The 16,104-nt window shown below is 42.9% G+C and overlaps 1 protein-coding gene across 2 annotated transcripts in view; it reads left to right on the top strand.

The window, feature by feature from the left end:
- Positions 1–15,498, top strand: part of GALM (galactose mutarotase) — an 87,342-nt gene extending 71,844 nt beyond the window's left edge. The window contains exons 6-8 of one of the 2 annotated variants that reach the window (XM_029232545.1): positions 11,842–11,983; positions 13,381–13,555; positions 15,315–15,498. In XM_029232545.1, coding sequence (XP_029088378.1) covers positions 11,842–11,983; positions 13,381–13,555; positions 15,315–15,494 — 497 coding nt within the window. In that variant the 3' untranslated portion in view covers positions 15,495–15,498. Of the gene's footprint in view, positions 1–11,841; positions 11,984–13,380; positions 13,556–14,132; positions 15,289–15,314 lie in introns of those variants that run through there. The other variant, XM_029232546.1, reaches the window with a different exon arrangement.
- The last annotated feature ends 606 nt before the right edge of the window (positions 15,499–16,104 follow it).

Raw genomic sequence — 16,104 nt, 5'->3', positions numbered from 1 at the left:
GTGTGTGTGTGTGTGTGTGTGTGTGTGTGTGTGTGTGTGTGTGTGTGCATTTTCTTGGAGAGAGAGCCCATAACTTTTATAACATTCTCAAAGGAGTCCATGACTCAGAAAACACTTTAAAAACCATTGTTCTAGATTTAAAAATCACTAAGAGAGAAAGTTTCAAAAAATAAAAACAAAATTTTAAAAATCCTTTGTAAGGAAAATGTCAATGCCCCCTGGAGGCAGGAATTCACTTTCCTTTAGTATTAATGACTTAAACTATAATGAATAATTGTTTTCTCTGTTCTCTGTATTTCTGGAGTGTTTGTGTGTGTGTGTGTGTGTGTGTGTGTGTGTGTGTGTAACAGAGTGAGCACTAACTATGTGCCAGGTGCTGGTCTAGAGATATGACCTCCTTCATAGCATTCTCTCAATTAAACATCACAGTATCTGTATTAGGTAGATACCAATATTAGCTCCATTTTATAAGTGGGGAAGTTGAATCTTACAGAGGCATAGAAACTTACCAAGGTCAGTTAGCAAGTCTGTCGAAATCCTAAGACATCTTACATAGATTTGTAATCAACATATAGGACAAACCATAGAAAATAGTTTTCAAATAACATACTTAATATTTTAAAAAACATTTCTTTTTAAAAATAATTATTTTTTTATGGCTGCATTGGGTCTTCATTGCTGTGCCTGGGCTTTCTCTAGTTGTGGCGAGCGGCGGCTACTCTTCTCTTCATTGCGGTGCGCAGGCTTCTCATTGCGGGGGCCTCCCTTGTTGCGGAGCACGGGCTCTAGGCGCGTGGGCTTCAGTGGTTAGTTGTGGCACTTGGGCTTTGTTGCTCCTGTGGCATGTGGGATCTTCCCAGACCAGGGCTTGAACCCGTGTCCCCTGCATTGGCAGGCGGATTCTTAACCACTGTGCCACCAGGGAAGTCCCAGAAACATTTCTTTTTTAAGGGAGAAAAAATTATTGGAGAAAATTTCTTCCCTCCACCAAACTTTTCTACAAAGTCTGTGCCAGATTTTCTTTTGCTTTCTTTTCTCTTTTCTCAAAATGATTTTTAATTGTAATTATAAACAGGAGTTACCGGTGCTGAGGACTGTCTGGAGGGACTCTGGTTTTCTTCCAATAACACTGTACTTGTGTTATTGGGTTGTGTGAAGATGAGCTAGAAAGGGGACCTGCCAGGAAAGAGGGGCTAAAAAATGAATAAACATGAAGATTCAGTGACTCTTGCAGTGACCATCTGTTCATCTTCTCAGAGAGTCAGGCACTAGGGCCACCAGGTAGGGAAAAGAGCTATTTCAGGTGATGCGAAATTAAAAGCATTGAATTAAAATTCACCCCGGGTGAATTTTCTCAGTCAGATACTGAGAAGAGTGTTCATGTCCAGATGTTACACAGAAAACCATGTCAGTAGTCAGTGTTTGATCAGGAGTGCATAAGGACTAATTTACCTTCTACTCTGTGTCTTAAGTCTTTTGCCCAAAAAATCAAGTCAGAGCTAGGAGCCCAGAGGACAAGTGTAATATAACTGTCTTGCCTTCACCCCAAATACGGACAACAAGAGTCCATTCCTGTGACAGATTTAATGCCTTGTGACAGAGATCTGGAATGTTAGAGAATCTTGTTTCCAATAATCAGGTCTACATCATCTTCTTGCAAGAATGAGGCAGCTGTAGTTGCCAGAGTGATTCACATGACCACTCTTGTCATTCACGGAGGACAGTAGTGCTACGCCTTGTCCAGTTAGCCAATCCTGACTTACCTTTCAAGGTTAGCCTCCTGCCACCACCTCTGGAAAACCTTTCCTGACCCTCCTGGCTGCATTAGGTAGGTGCTGCTGCTCCCTGCTCCATCGGAGCCCTTTGAATGCCATTCTCGTTGCATTTGTCATACTCTCCTGTAAGTTTTTATGTTTTTGTCTGTCTCTTTCATCAGATTCTAAGTTCCCTGGGGTCAGTTTAATGCCTGGTGCATAAAAGATACTCAAAAATGGGTGAACTAGCAAATTTATATTTGTTTTTCCCCCCATCCAAAAGTAATTGCAAGGATTAGTGTTCTTAAGGTAGAATCATCTAAAGGGACTTCTGTCAAAATTTGTCACCTCCTGTCTTGTCAAATCAAGTGCCAAGAGGTGAAAATATCCCAAGGCAGTATACTGGTTATCTATTGCTATGTGATAAGTTACTCCCACTTTATTATCTCTTACTGCTTCTGTGGTCAGGAATTTAGACAGGGCATATCTTGTCTCTATGTATGATGTCTAGGGCCTCTGTTGGAAGGTTAGAGCAGGTGCTGGAATCATCAGAAGGCTCATTCACCTGCATGTCTGGCAGCTGATGTTGGCTATTGGCTGGGTGCTGTCAGCCAGAAAACCTCACGCATGGCCTTTCGATGTGACTTGAGCGTCCTTACAACATGGCGGCCGGAACCAAGAGCAAATGTCCTGAGGCAGAGAGGGCCAGGCCAAAGCCACTTTGTATTTATAACCTGGCCTCAGAAATCACATAGCATCACTTGTACCACATTCTATTGGTTGAGGCAGTTACAAAGGTCCATCCAGGCTTAAGGGAGGGAAAAAAGACTTCACCTTTCACTGAAGGAGTGTCACCATCACATTGTAAGTAGAGCCTGTGGGATGAATATATCCGGGTGTGGCCATCTTTAAAAAATGCGGTATGCCACAAGCAGTCATGGGGAAAAGGTCGAGCGCCTGTAAGACTCCTTCATGTGAGATAAGAGATGTGAATCAAAGCAGATGGATTTCATGAAGGCAGTGGGTTTTTCCTGTACTTCCAGAGGGCAGGTAGTTATAACTCTGTCAGGAATGAGGAGCTAGAGGAAGATTTAAGGCCTTGTGACAGGCATCTAGAATGTCAGAGTCCTGTTTCCACTGCTCAGGTCTACATCATCTTCTTGCAAGAATGAGTCAGCTGTAGTTGCCAGGGTGACACTCACGTGAGCTCTCTTTGTTGAGGTCCTCTGTAGACTTGACCTTATTCCTGGCTCACTGTCACTCCAACATTACTCTTATCATAATTCTACATTATTTCATTATCCATATGGATGATACCCTGACCTTTTGGCTTCTTGACGTCCTCTCCCAATGATCTCGTCCTCCAAGGTTTCCAGCTACTCACTCCTATGATCTTTGAGTCATACCCTTGACTTTGTCACTACCTCTTATTGCAGCCTTTTATGCTCACTATTTAAGATGTCTGTTTCAGCTTCAATAATTCTTCAGTGCCACAAGAACCTATAGTCACTTGATCCTACCACCCTTTCACTGTTCACCTCCTCCCCTACTAAGATCAAAAGTCCATCATTAGAATCACCCCTTTTCATATGCTCTCCACTCCCTTGCCCTCTCCTTTTTCTTTGTATTCTCCTAATAAAGCCCAACCCTGACTGATCCTACCCCCGCAGACCCTCTACAGCTGCTGCCGTACACCTACTGGTCTCACTCAGAATTCATGACAGTAACCTCAGGTGGGTCCTTAGTGGGGCCTGCGGTGAGACTTTCCCTGAAATGGGGAAGCAGAAGTACTGCCTCAGGCCACTCCCCCAGAGCTGTAACCCGCACACCTTTGGGTCAGAGCCCACCGTCTGCCAGGCATTGCTGCTCAGACCTAAATGCACACCCTGCCAACCTTCTTCAGGACAATAAGAAATCCTCATCTGAAAACGGCTTCTCTCTGCTGACACCACAGCTTTCTGGTGGCTTCAAAACCAAAGTCTGGTGATGTGACATCCTCTCTGAAGGCACCCTTTCCATTTCGGCTTCATTTTCTGTACACTCAGCGCTGCTGAGACAGCTATTTTGACATCTCCTTCTATTCTTAGCACCAAAGCACAAACTCACATATAAACCGAAATTGAAAGAACTGCACATTCATTCTCCAAAGTCTTAGAAAAATCAAGAGTACTTGAGGGCTGGGGGTGGGAGGGGCTGTACCCAAGTCACTCCAGGGTGAGGTGGAGAGTGCCTGAGTAGGGGCCTGGAGGCTGTGACACTATGCAGATGTGTCACCTTGGGCAAGTCCCTTTAGCCGTCTGGGTTCCAACCTCATCTGCAAAGCGAGGGTACTAGATGAGGTAATTCCTAAGGTCCTTTCTAGATCTTTCATTCTGACTTTGTCACAGGATGCTACAACATTCACAGTTGCCCTCTTTTTTTTCCCTCTACCTCATTCATTCATCAGGTTTTCAGTCAAGTAAAGGCTCTGTTTAATGCTCAGAGGGTCAAAAATCAGTAGGACACAATCCCTGCCCTCTAGGGGCTCATATTCCTTACAGATATAAAGCTTGATATACTCTTATAGCTATGCCTTAATGGGATGAATGTCTTGGGGAAAGTATGTTCAAAGTGGGATGAACAAAGTAGAAAAGGGGATTAGTTCTAGCTGTGGAGGATACAGTCCCTCAGAGAGGAAGTAGCATTAGAGGATAAGCATTATTTATTTATTTATTTATTTTTGGCTGTGTTGGGTCTTCGTTGATACGCGCAGGCTTTCTCTAGTTGCAGCGAGCGGGGACTTCTCTTTGTTGCGGTGCTCGGGCTTCTCACTGCAGTGGCTTCTCTTGTGGAGCATGGGCTCTAGGCGTGCGGGCCTCAGCAGTTGTGGCACGTGGGCTCTAGAGCGCAGGCTCAGTAGTTGTGGCTCTCAGGCTCTAGAGCACAGGCTCAGTAGTTGTGGCACACAGGCTTAGTTGCTCTGCAGCATGTGGGATCTTCCTGGACCAGGGATCGAACCCGTGTCCCCTGCATTGGCAGGCAGATTCCCATCCACTGCGCCACCAGGGAATCCCGAGAATAAGCATTCTTAAATGACCTGGTGGACTTTCCCGGAGTGGGGTAGAGGAGCCCAGAAACGTCATTCCAGTTACAAGAAAGGGTCTAAAGACATAGTGAATCTGGGAGACAAATTCTAAGTTTCCCATTTGCCTGACCAGTAAGTGCATGAGGGAGTGTGTCAGGGCATGAGACTGGAAAAGACAGATTGGAACCTTCTCTTTTTCTTCTCATTCAGCAAAAATCTCTTTTTACAATTTTCCCAAGTGTCTAAATTTTAAGTCAGGGCTTCTCTGCCGTTCTTGAAGTCTTACCCTGTCTAAGCTCTGCTTTGTGTTATATATATATATTTCCTGAAATTTAGCCCTTTTATTTATGCCATCCTCCTGAAAATGTTCAAACATATCATTTATCAAATATTTCCATGTAATGTATGGGGCGGCAAATAATAGCAGCTTTGTTTTACAGAGAGAAAAGCTAAAGTAAACATTGATTGCTTGATATCATAGATTGCTCAGTATCAGGTTAATAGACATGAAATATGCCCTGGGTCCTTCCTTCATGAAAATTCCATGACTTTCTTTAAAGTCAAGAAAAGTAAGTAATTGATTGACTGATCCGGGCAATCACATTGGGACTATTTTAATGGTTCGATTTTGAGTCAAATATGGCTTTAAGAAAGAACTAAATATTGTGAGCACCATTTAAAGTTAGGGAAGAAAGCATAACATAAATTACCACTGGGAATATGGGTTGGTAAGATTAAAATCTTCCTGAGCCCATGTTAACAGCTGCTTCTTTTTCCCAGTCTAATTGTTTCCTAAGGAAACACTGTTGTCTTTTTTAAAGTCAGTGTGGGAGATAGTTGGTCACCCAGACTTCACAGGACAGTAGCGCCCCGGTGGGTCACTACCATCCAGGATTTGGCCTTCGAGATCCAAAAAGTTCAGCCATCCTCCAGAACTGCTCGGGGTTTAGAGGACCGACTGGACTCAGACAAGGTGTATGTTTATAAAGCAAGCTCTTTACATTGTGTCTCTAGCACCATCTACCGGGAAACAAAAGTGCCTTTATTAGAATTACATTAGAATGTGTCAGAAGCCCAGAGAAAAGGGGAGGAAGAAGTTCAGAAGATTCTAAGAAACAGAGAATTAAGTATATTATATTGAAGTGACTTGTATGTAGATGTAACCACTAAAACAAAAACACAAACTTTCTAAATTATCAGGAACGTACACACAGACCATATTGTAAAAGATTTTTTTAAAAAGTGACTAGAATTCATAAACACAGAAAGCATGCCATAAAATATAATGACAAACTAAGAACAATTAGAATATACGTGTCATCTTAATGCCATAAAACGCCCCTATTAAACAGTCTCTCAGATTAAATCACAAAGCAAAACCCAACAGGATGCTGTGTACAAACCAAGTGACTCAGAAAGGTTGAAAATACAAGAATTCAAAAGCAAACCAAGCAAGTGAAAGCCAAAGTAGCAGGGGGTCTCAATCTGAACATCAGAAAAGGCTGATTTCATGACAGAAAACATTCTGTTTTCTAAAGGATGCAATTCACAATGGATGCAATTCACAACAGAAGTTCACCAAAAAATGACTATATCTAAGACCATGAAGAAAATCTCAGGCAGTTTCACAAAATACAACACAGCCAATATTGACCTAGAAATGTTTTAACTGTCTCTTAATAATTCTTGGATCAAAAAGGAAGTCAAACCCCAAAACTAAGGATATTTAGAAAATAAATAATGTAATTATTTATGTGGAAATATATACATAATACATAGGAATATATAGTAAGCAAATATCATATTACAGTTATCTATAATGGAAACTCCTACATGTGATATAGTTAAAGTAATACTCAGAAAATTTTAGCACTACTTATATTAATCAAAAATTGTGAAGTTAAATGAATTAGGCATCTAATGCAGATATTTGAAAAAGAATAATAAAATAAACCCAAGAGAACAAAAGAAAAATTAACAAAAATAAAAGAAATTATAATTTTGAAAAGAATCAGAAAAGGTAGTACTCATAAATCCAAGAGCTGCTTCATTGGAGGGAAAAAAAAACCCCAATAAAATAGATACAGCATTAGCTAATCTATTCAGTCCACAGAATTAGATATGAGCATAGGCAAATAACCACAGACAGATGAAACTGAAAGGATCATAAATTATTTCTTTCCTCAACTCTTTGCAAATAAACATGAGAGTAATATAGATGAAATGGATAATTTTCTAGGAAAATATATAAATTTGCAATTGTGACCTCGAAAAGAAATTTTAAATAGATTATCATAGAAAAAATAGAGAAAAGTATGAGTGCATATGGAGTTGTCTAATGAAATACCTAGGAATAAATTTAGCAACAGCCTCCAAGATAAACTGAGTGAAAAGATCAAGGTGGAAACAGGCTGTGAGTTTGTGGATGTGCATGGACATGCACTTAAATGCTTGGATATCCTTGTAGTATCTCTGGAAGGTGCAGGAGAAACAAGTGACAATGGTTGCTTCTGTTGAAGGAAACTGCATCTGTAGGGAACGAAGACGAGAGAAATTCTTTTCACTGTAGAGTACAACTTTGTAACTTTTACATTTGATATCTTTTAAATTGATTACATGTGTAAATATTACCTACTCAAGAATTCTTTTTTGGAAAAGTAGAACCAAGACAAAGGAAATAGATGTTTTTAAAGGATGTTTCAAAAAGAATACCACTTAACCTTTCCTAAAGCTGACTCTGGTAAGAGGAGGATCCTCTTGGTTGAACAGTGGACACCAGACACTAGGATGGTCTTAGCCAGGCCTCCGTGTCTCCCTCAGGAGCTCTGGAACCCAGACACCCTCGCGGCTCTGTGTGAACTCAAAGACCCCAGTCCTCACGTGCCAAAAAGACTACATTTCTGAGCAGAAGTTCTGAGTTAAGAAAAGGATACCCTCTTTTCACCCAAAGACAGGACATTCATGTTTCTTAGTATTTAGGAACTCAAAGAAGCAGAACCAAATGCTTTAAATGGCTAAAAGTCAGTTCTCTTTTTCCTATTTAATTTTTTAATGGTAAGGTACAAGTTCCTCATTTTTCTTAGCCTCCTAAGATTTCAGCCCCACTTTGCATGCTATATCTCTCCTCTAAAAATAGCAGGAACCAAGTTCCTAAAACATTATCCATCTGACCGTGTGAAAGGAAAAATAACTCTCACCCTGAAAGAGTATGTTAAACACCTAATGTCTGTACTTACCTTCAAAATATATGATTCAGTTCTGGGACAATACAAAAATTTTTAAATGTACTAAACTGTATCATTGTGTAAGGCTCTGAAACAGAGTCCCTTTCCTCTTTCCCCCTCAAGAAAGACTGGCCAGATTGCCTGGCCTGCTGCAGAAGAACCTGGGATTCTTTGTATTTGGGGAAGATCCTAGGACCAGGGGCTTCTCACTCCTAAGTGGGTCATACTTTTAGGGGGTGGGATGGGGTGCACCTCTGCTGTCATCTGTTCCTAGGGTTTTCTAGGTGAGCTGCTCAGAGCTTATACTGGCTTCACTCTGGCTTTTATATATATGTTTTTTATGTTGTATACAGTTGACCCTTGAACAGTGTGGAGGTTGGGGCACTAACCCTCCATGCAGTTGAAAATCCACCTATAACTTTACAGTTGGCCCTCCAGATCTGCAGATTCAACCAATCAAGGACAGTGTAGGGACTTCCCTGGTGGTGCAGTGGTTAAGAATCCGCCCGCCAATGCAGGGGACACGGGTTCGATCCCTGGTCCAGGAAGATCCCACGTGCCGCAGAGCAACTAAGCCCATGCACCACAACTACCGAGCCTGCACGTCTAGAGCCCGTGAGCCACAACAAGAGAAGCCACCGCAATGAGAAGCCCGCGCACTGCAACGAAGAGTAGCTCCCGCTCTCCACACTAGACAAAAGCCCATGTGCAGCAATGCAGCCAAAAAAAATAAAATTAAGAATTAAAAAAAAAAAAGGACAGTATAGTACTGTAGTATGTATTACTGAAAAAAATCCATGTATAAGTGGACCCGTGCATTTCAAAACCATGTTGTTCAAGGGTCAACGGTATATGTATATTTATTTTATGTTTGTGTGTGTGCACACTTGTATTTATTGAGCGTCCCTCTGAAATAACAAATTCTGCAGGAATGGGGTAGGGGGTGAAAGTCAGTGATTTAGTCCAGCTTATTTGTTGTACTGATGAAAAACCCCAGGCTCAGAGAAGTGATTTCATCTAACTTTACTTAATCTCTTTCCTCATCTGAGGCATTCTACCCTACAACTGCTACTACTACTGCTGCTGCTGCTACTATTACAGTACACACACACACACTACCACCTTGTACTTAAGCTGTTTCCTCCACATCGATTATTCTTCAACCTTCTTCACCCATTCAACCTACCATGACCTCACCTCAAGTCTCAGCTCAACTAACAAACTTTTATCCATGAAATCTCCCCAGTCCGCCACATCTAAGCCAACCCAGTCATACTGCCTGTCTTCTTTCTTACAGCTGTGCCTCTGGGAGCACTCTTCACACTCTGTGGTTATGAGCGGCTTATGTGTCCTCTCCCTCCTTCAGACTGCAAGCGGCTTAAAAAGGCAGGTCATGTCTCATCTATGTATCAGCTCTGCTCAGCACAGTGCCTGGCATACAGTAGGTGTTTAATGTGTTGATCGATCAGAAGAGTGACTGTGAGTAGGCTCCTAGTCCATTGCTCTGGCTCTGTCATATTCCAGGAACATGCCTATGAGGAGGAATTCTTCCGCACATTCCCTGGGCTTTCTTTTTTTTTTTTTTTTCCCTGGGCTTTCTTAACTGAGCTAAATTCAAAATATTTGTGTACGTTGTTTCAGGTGGCTCAGCCTAGCATCTAGGGAAGAACAGATCTGAAAGTTGGGAAGAGAATGAAAGGTGATAAAGCAAAATGGCACAATATTCAGAAGAATGTAAAACCCATGTTAATAGCCTTTTGGCAAACATGTCTAGGGGACTGTCTGTTGAGAAGTTTGCTCTCTCCCTTGGACCTCCAGAGAAATTACTCACAAGATAACGCTGATTCCTCTTTTTCACCCTCAAAGCCCTGATTTTTTTTTTTTTTTTTTGGCTGCACCACGTGGCTTGCAGGATTTTAGTTCCCCAACCAGAGGTCAAAACCCGGGCCCTTGGCAATGAGAGTGCGGAGCCGTAACCACTGGACCGCCAGGGAACTTCCTCAAAGCCCTGATTTCTTGTTCAGTGGTTTTAGTAGAGCAGAAGATGTGGCAAATTATTTTCACATATTTTATCAACTCTAAGATGCCATCAGTTGTAAAGTTCACCATTATTTTACATTCCATGAAGGAAAAAAACACCTCTGCCAGTTAAAGCATGACATGACATGATTTCAGAGATTTTAAAATATGAAAATGAGGGAATTCCCTGGCAGTCCAGTGGACTCTGCGCTTTCACTTTCGGGGCCCAGGTTCGATCCTGTGGGGGGAACTAAGATTCTGCAAGCCGAGTGGAATTACAGTATATATAGATATATATATATATATATATATATTTATAGCCTATATATATATGAGAAAATGAGTGTCTTAAATTGAGGAAATATGGTATATCAATATCACAGGTTGTTGTTTGATGATACCAAGTTGTGTGGGTCTCAGTCTTATCTGTTACATGAGCAGTTTGGACCAGATGAGCTCTGAGAACCCTTCTGGTCCCAACACCCTTGAGTTCTGTAACACCACGAAGGGATAGTCTTGACTGGGCATCATTTGTTGTGTAATAACCACCAAGATGGGGCTCCCATCCAGATTCCTTCTGTGCTTTGCCCTTTAAGAGTTGAGGGTCTTCACACTGCAGTGTCCTCCCTCAGGACTGGTCACCCACCCACATCATTGAGAAGAGGCTTCAGAATGTCCCACCTTGATAAGAACAAATATACTTATTAGAGGTTGAGGAATCTGGCTTACACATAGGAAGGGGGTGGTGCTTGCCAACTATAACTCCTCCAAGAAGCACTCCTAGAGACACAAAGCTTTCAGTCAAAGGATTGACTCTGGGCTTCCCTGGTGGCGCAGTGGTTAAGAATCCACTTGCCAATGCAGGTGACACAGGTTTGAGCCCTGGTCCGGGAAGATCCCACATGCTGTGGAGCAACAAAGCCCGTGTGCCACAACTACTGAGCCTATGCTCTAGAGCCCGTGAGCCACAACTACTGAGCCTGTGTGCCACAACTACTGAAACCTGCGAGCCTAGAGCCTGTGCTCCACAACAAGAGAAGCCACTGCAATGAGAAGACTGCACATTGCAACGAAGAGTAGCCCCTGCTCGCCACAACTAGAGAAAGCCCGCATACAGCAAGGAAGACCCAATGCAGCCTAAATAAATAAATAAACAAACAAAGGATTGACTCTAAAATTGGCTAATAGTAGAGTGGCCATACATTCTAGTTTCCCCCCAACTGTCCCAGTTAACTCATTTGTCCCAGTGTTGTTATTAACAGTTCCCTCTATGTTTCAAGTCTACAGACTGATCAGGGAAGTGATTGGGGAAGAGTGGCTACCAGTGTCACTTTGGCTAATAGTGGCCCCAAATGGTTCGAAAATCACTAATCTCAGGGACACTGTTAGCATCTGGTTAGCCAGTACCAGGTATTAATGCTCAGTTATGAGCCCTGGGATATTTCAGCATTAAAGCAAGAAATGTCAACAAGGTGATTGACTCAATGGTTAGGACAACCATCACCCTTTATCCAACTTATTCCTTAACGGAAATTATGCGTTTCCTTGATTTTTGTACTTTTTTTACACTTGAATGATTCTGAGTGTTATAGCTACTGCATCTTGCAGTCAGTGACATTTTACAATTAAGGAGATCCAATAATTTATTATTCTTAGGATCTGGACTCCTACCTCCTTTACAACTTGAAATGAAGGCTGGGAGTGTAGAACCAGTGGGTCTTTAGGATATAAAGATTTTATTTAGGCATTTGTCACTCTTTTTTCTGCCTCTTCCCACCAGGAGAAGTTGCTCCAGTGCAGGGAACTGCATTTGACCTGAGGAAGCCAGTGGAGCTTGGAAAACACCTGCAGGAGTTCCACATGAATGGCTTTGACCACAATTTCTGTCTGAAGGGATCTAAAGAAAAGCGTTTTTGTGCACGGTAGGCACTTTTCATTTGCTGCCTGTACTTTTCATTTGCCTTTCATTTGTTGGGAAGAAAAGATACCAACTCCTATTTGAGGAGCTTTTCCTCTGCCATATTAATGCCATTTACTCTGCTACAGGGGACCAACTACCACATCCTATGTGCCTTTTCAAAGCTCCTATTCCATAGGTGAATACATCTCCCCCCTCCCCCTTCATACCGTTTTCCCTGTGCCCCTACCTGGCATCCTGTCTCTTTGCTTCCCCTCTCCCCATCTCTGCCTGTTCTCTAAGGCCCTTTTTTTGTTAGAAACCCCAACTCCTCCTGACTGAAGTCACCTCTGCTTTCCAGGAACTTCCAGAGCCCTTCGTCCTTTCTTGACTTTTGATGTATGATTTGCCTACTTCCATGACAAGCTGGAGGTTGCATTTCCCTTATAGCACTCACCACCTCCAGCCTTGTCTGACAGGCATCTGTGTCCACACTCTCCTTTTTACTAAATCCCAAGTACCTCGTGCCATCTTATCTTTGTGAATCTCTACCTTTACCCTAACACCCTAATACCATGCTTGGCACTAGCAAATAATCAATAGATGTTTGCAGAATGAACGGGTCTTAAATAAAGCAGAGAAAAGACTGCTTTTCTCCTCTGTCCCTGCTATTCACATTTCTCTTTCCATGGCCCCCACATGAGGAGACCCTCCGACCTCCCCGCCACTATTCAAATCCTGGCCTTTCTCTTTCCAAACATGTTTCCCCGAACCTCTTGGTTGACTACACATTGTGGGGATGTCTTACCTCGGTAAGTCTGTAAGACCCAGCCTTTCTTTATCTATATATCCCTTTGACCCCAAGTATAGGACCAGGTAGGTACCCTCCCATCTGTAGAGGCCTGGTTTTTTTAAAAAAGGAAACAATTTGGCAGAAACCCAGAACAGATCTATTCTCGGGGGAAAGAGCCCTGCCTGCTCTAGCCCCAAGGGTGGCGGGCAGTTTAATTTGGAGAAGCATCTATTCTCTTTCAGAAGACGTAGCTGGTTGTCTTGCCAAACCAAGCAGAGAGCTCCACCTCTTTACGAGAAAGTATCCCAGCCTAACTACCTGTCTCCAACCTGGCTGCCCCCGACACACACAAACATATCTGACTGGGGTGAGTCCCTTTTGCCCTTCCCCAGAGAAGCCAGGCTCAGAGTGAGAAGTTGCTATTGGGGATCCTCAAAACCACCTACTCATGCCTCACCTGAGAGGCTGCCAGAAGTTCCCTCCATGCTCTTCTTACCTTTGTCTCCTCCATATATGTTGTCCCTGCTCTGTGACTGGGTCTAATTCCTGTCTCAGAGCTGCTTCCCAGCTTTTCCCTGTCTGCTTTTCCACCCTGGACCTGTATATATGTGGTCTGGCTTTATCCCTAGGGTCCATCATGCTGGGAGCGGGCGGGTACTGGAAGTGTACACCACCCAGCCGGGGGTCCAGTTTTATACGGGCAACTTCCTGGATGGCACACTGAAGGGCAAGCGTGGAGCAGTCTATCCCAAACACTCCGGTTTCTGCCTTGAGACCCAGAACTGGCCTGATGCAGTCAATCAGGTAAGTCTACAAGCCAGCTTGTTAGAGCGGTGGTGTGTCCAAGGTCACACTGGATGACAGAGGTCATAACACTCAAGTCAGACCTGGTCTGTATGATTCAAAAGCCTGTGTGTGTTCTCTTCTCCAAGTCATGAACAACACAGGAAACTCTTAACCACATTACTAAAATGGCATTTACATGTTTAAAAAAAATCTATTATTTTCTGCAACCACAGTGCTAAGATGATCCTCCAAATCTTTTCATCCTGTTTACTTCCCCATAACCTTCTTTTCTAGCTATTGCGTAGAGTAATGCTCCTCAAAGCTCCAGCCCATAATAAGATGCTTGCAGCTTGCACCAGAATGTAAATCAACCCTGCTTCCTTAAGAAAGTCTTGCTGTGATAAAGTGTGTTTAGTGATGTGATTTTCATTCTGGTTCAAGTTCTTTATCTCATTGCAAAGCAATAATAAACAGTTCTTACACTGGCAACTGGTTCACAGAACTGGTCTAGAGACCAGTCCAGAAGCCATCCTGAATGGTTAAGGGTGCAACCTGGGCTGGCAAGGTGTAACCTGTATTGTTTTCCCCTTCACAGCCCCACTTCCCTCCTGTGTTGCTGAAGCCTGGTGAGGAGTATGACCACACCACTTGGTTCAAGTTTTCTGTGGCTTAAGGAAGTGTAAAGATATGACCTGCTCCAGGGCTAGGTTTGGGAGCCCCTTCAGCAGCCTGTCACCTATGCAGAGATGAAGATTTAGAGGCTTTAAAAGTGATCCTATGAATTAAAATCATACAAATGGTAGCTGTCATGATAGTCAGTCTGAATAGATTTCCTTCCCAAAGACTGGCTCCAGGCCATGTCTAATGATCAGCTTTATTCTCCATGCAGTGAAGAGGACCCAGCCATCAATGTCATCTAAGCCTTGACCGTAGCCCAGAAGTGGTAACTGAGCTCCTTGTGTTGGCTCCATCTCTCCATTCTGCCTCTTTCTTTTCTACTTTTCACCCTTTTCTTTGATCCTACTCTCATTCCTTTTCTTTTTCCTCCTTCTCTACCTCACACCACCTTGCACTGTGCAGCACTTTGGAGTTTTCAGAGCTCACTTAGCTCATTCAACCTGCTGGCAGAGGGACCTCTCTGCCCCGATACAGCAACAGATGATGAAGTGAGCCAGCTGAGGCTCAGAGGGGGTAAATGATCCATCTAAAGGCACAGAGCTAGGAAGAATTTTAGCCAGGACTCGAGGTCAGGTCATGTGAATTCAGGTCCCCTTCTTTGCCTCCACTCGTCTTCCAGAGCATTCCGAGCATCACTGATGGGCAAAGGGGGATCTGACCCTTACTCTGTTAGAGCCATCCTTTCTTCCCAGATTCACTTTTATAAGAAGCTTTAGTCTGCCTCTGAGCCTTACAGATGGTGTGACTTAAAGTGCAAGATCAAAATGTCCAGGAAGAATCTGTTAATTTGATTCTCTGCCTTTGCGGTTAACTGAGAAGGCCCAGCCCAGCCAAGGCATGGGAAGGAAGCCATTGGAGACAGGAGCTGTGTTAGTGTGAGGAGGGCCTTGACTGAGGATTGCACATTGCACTGAGAACAGATGTTGTGTTATGTAGATGAGCCTGGGCTTCCCTCCTTTCCTGAATAACTGAATCATCAGTGATGGGTTTGGGTTGGTGGGTTTTAAAGAAATGTATCTTATACTATTATACACTAATAATCGGTTGAAATAAAATCAAAATCTGCATCTTCAGATAACTCCCAGTTTCTTCACTTTAGATCTGTCAGGCATGGACCTTTGGGAAATGGACCAAATATAAATGGTGTTCTGCATTCTACCATACTCTCCAATACAGCCCCAGCATCTTCCTAGAGGAACACTACTTAAATGGCAGCCTATGGAAATTCCTATACTTCCCCTCTCTCTTAGCAACAAAAATAAACCAGTTTATTTTTTAATTCATTTCAGCATGGATTTTCTGAGTACCTATTGTGTACACGGTTCTCTCCTGGGTTTAAGGGGCTCAACAGGTAATGTCCAAGATGTAGTTATGTTCCTTAGAGATATCACAGTCTCTCTGGGGAAAACAAGACTAATAGTAACAACCAGATGATATAGAATTGCACCACGACAGAGCTGGGAGCCCTGAGCACTAACTTTGCTCCTGGCTTTTACTACATGGGCAAACAATCTAATTTCATTTGGCCTGTTTTCTCACCTGTAAAGCAAAGGGATCTGACTTTAATTATCTGGAAGGTGAGTATATGTCTGCAGGCTGGAACTAAATTAGCCACTAGTGCAATTCACGTGAGGTGGTGAAAACAAACATGGTACTCAATAGGGAAAACACCATATATAACTACAGAATTATTAAAGCCTTGTTGAAATGTAAATATCCACTCAAATGCAACCCCCTCCCCCAAGAGTAAGTCTCCAGGTCCTCAGGAGTCCATGCCTTCTTTGTAGAGTCCATACAACCCTCTACCCACAACCAGACTAGTGCTGTATTATTCTGAGTACTGATCTTTCACAGGTGAGCATATTATTGACTCCAGTTCAACGATCTAT

This window comes from Monodon monoceros, unplaced genomic scaffold (genome assembly GCF_005190385.1).
Source record: "Monodon monoceros isolate NGI ecotype Baffin Bay Population unplaced genomic scaffold, NGI_Narwhal_1 Super_Scaffold_19, whole genome shotgun sequence".
Taxonomy (NCBI): domain Eukaryota; kingdom Metazoa; phylum Chordata; class Mammalia; order Artiodactyla; family Monodontidae; genus Monodon; species Monodon monoceros.
This window is presented reverse-complemented; position numbering and strand designations above follow the sequence as displayed.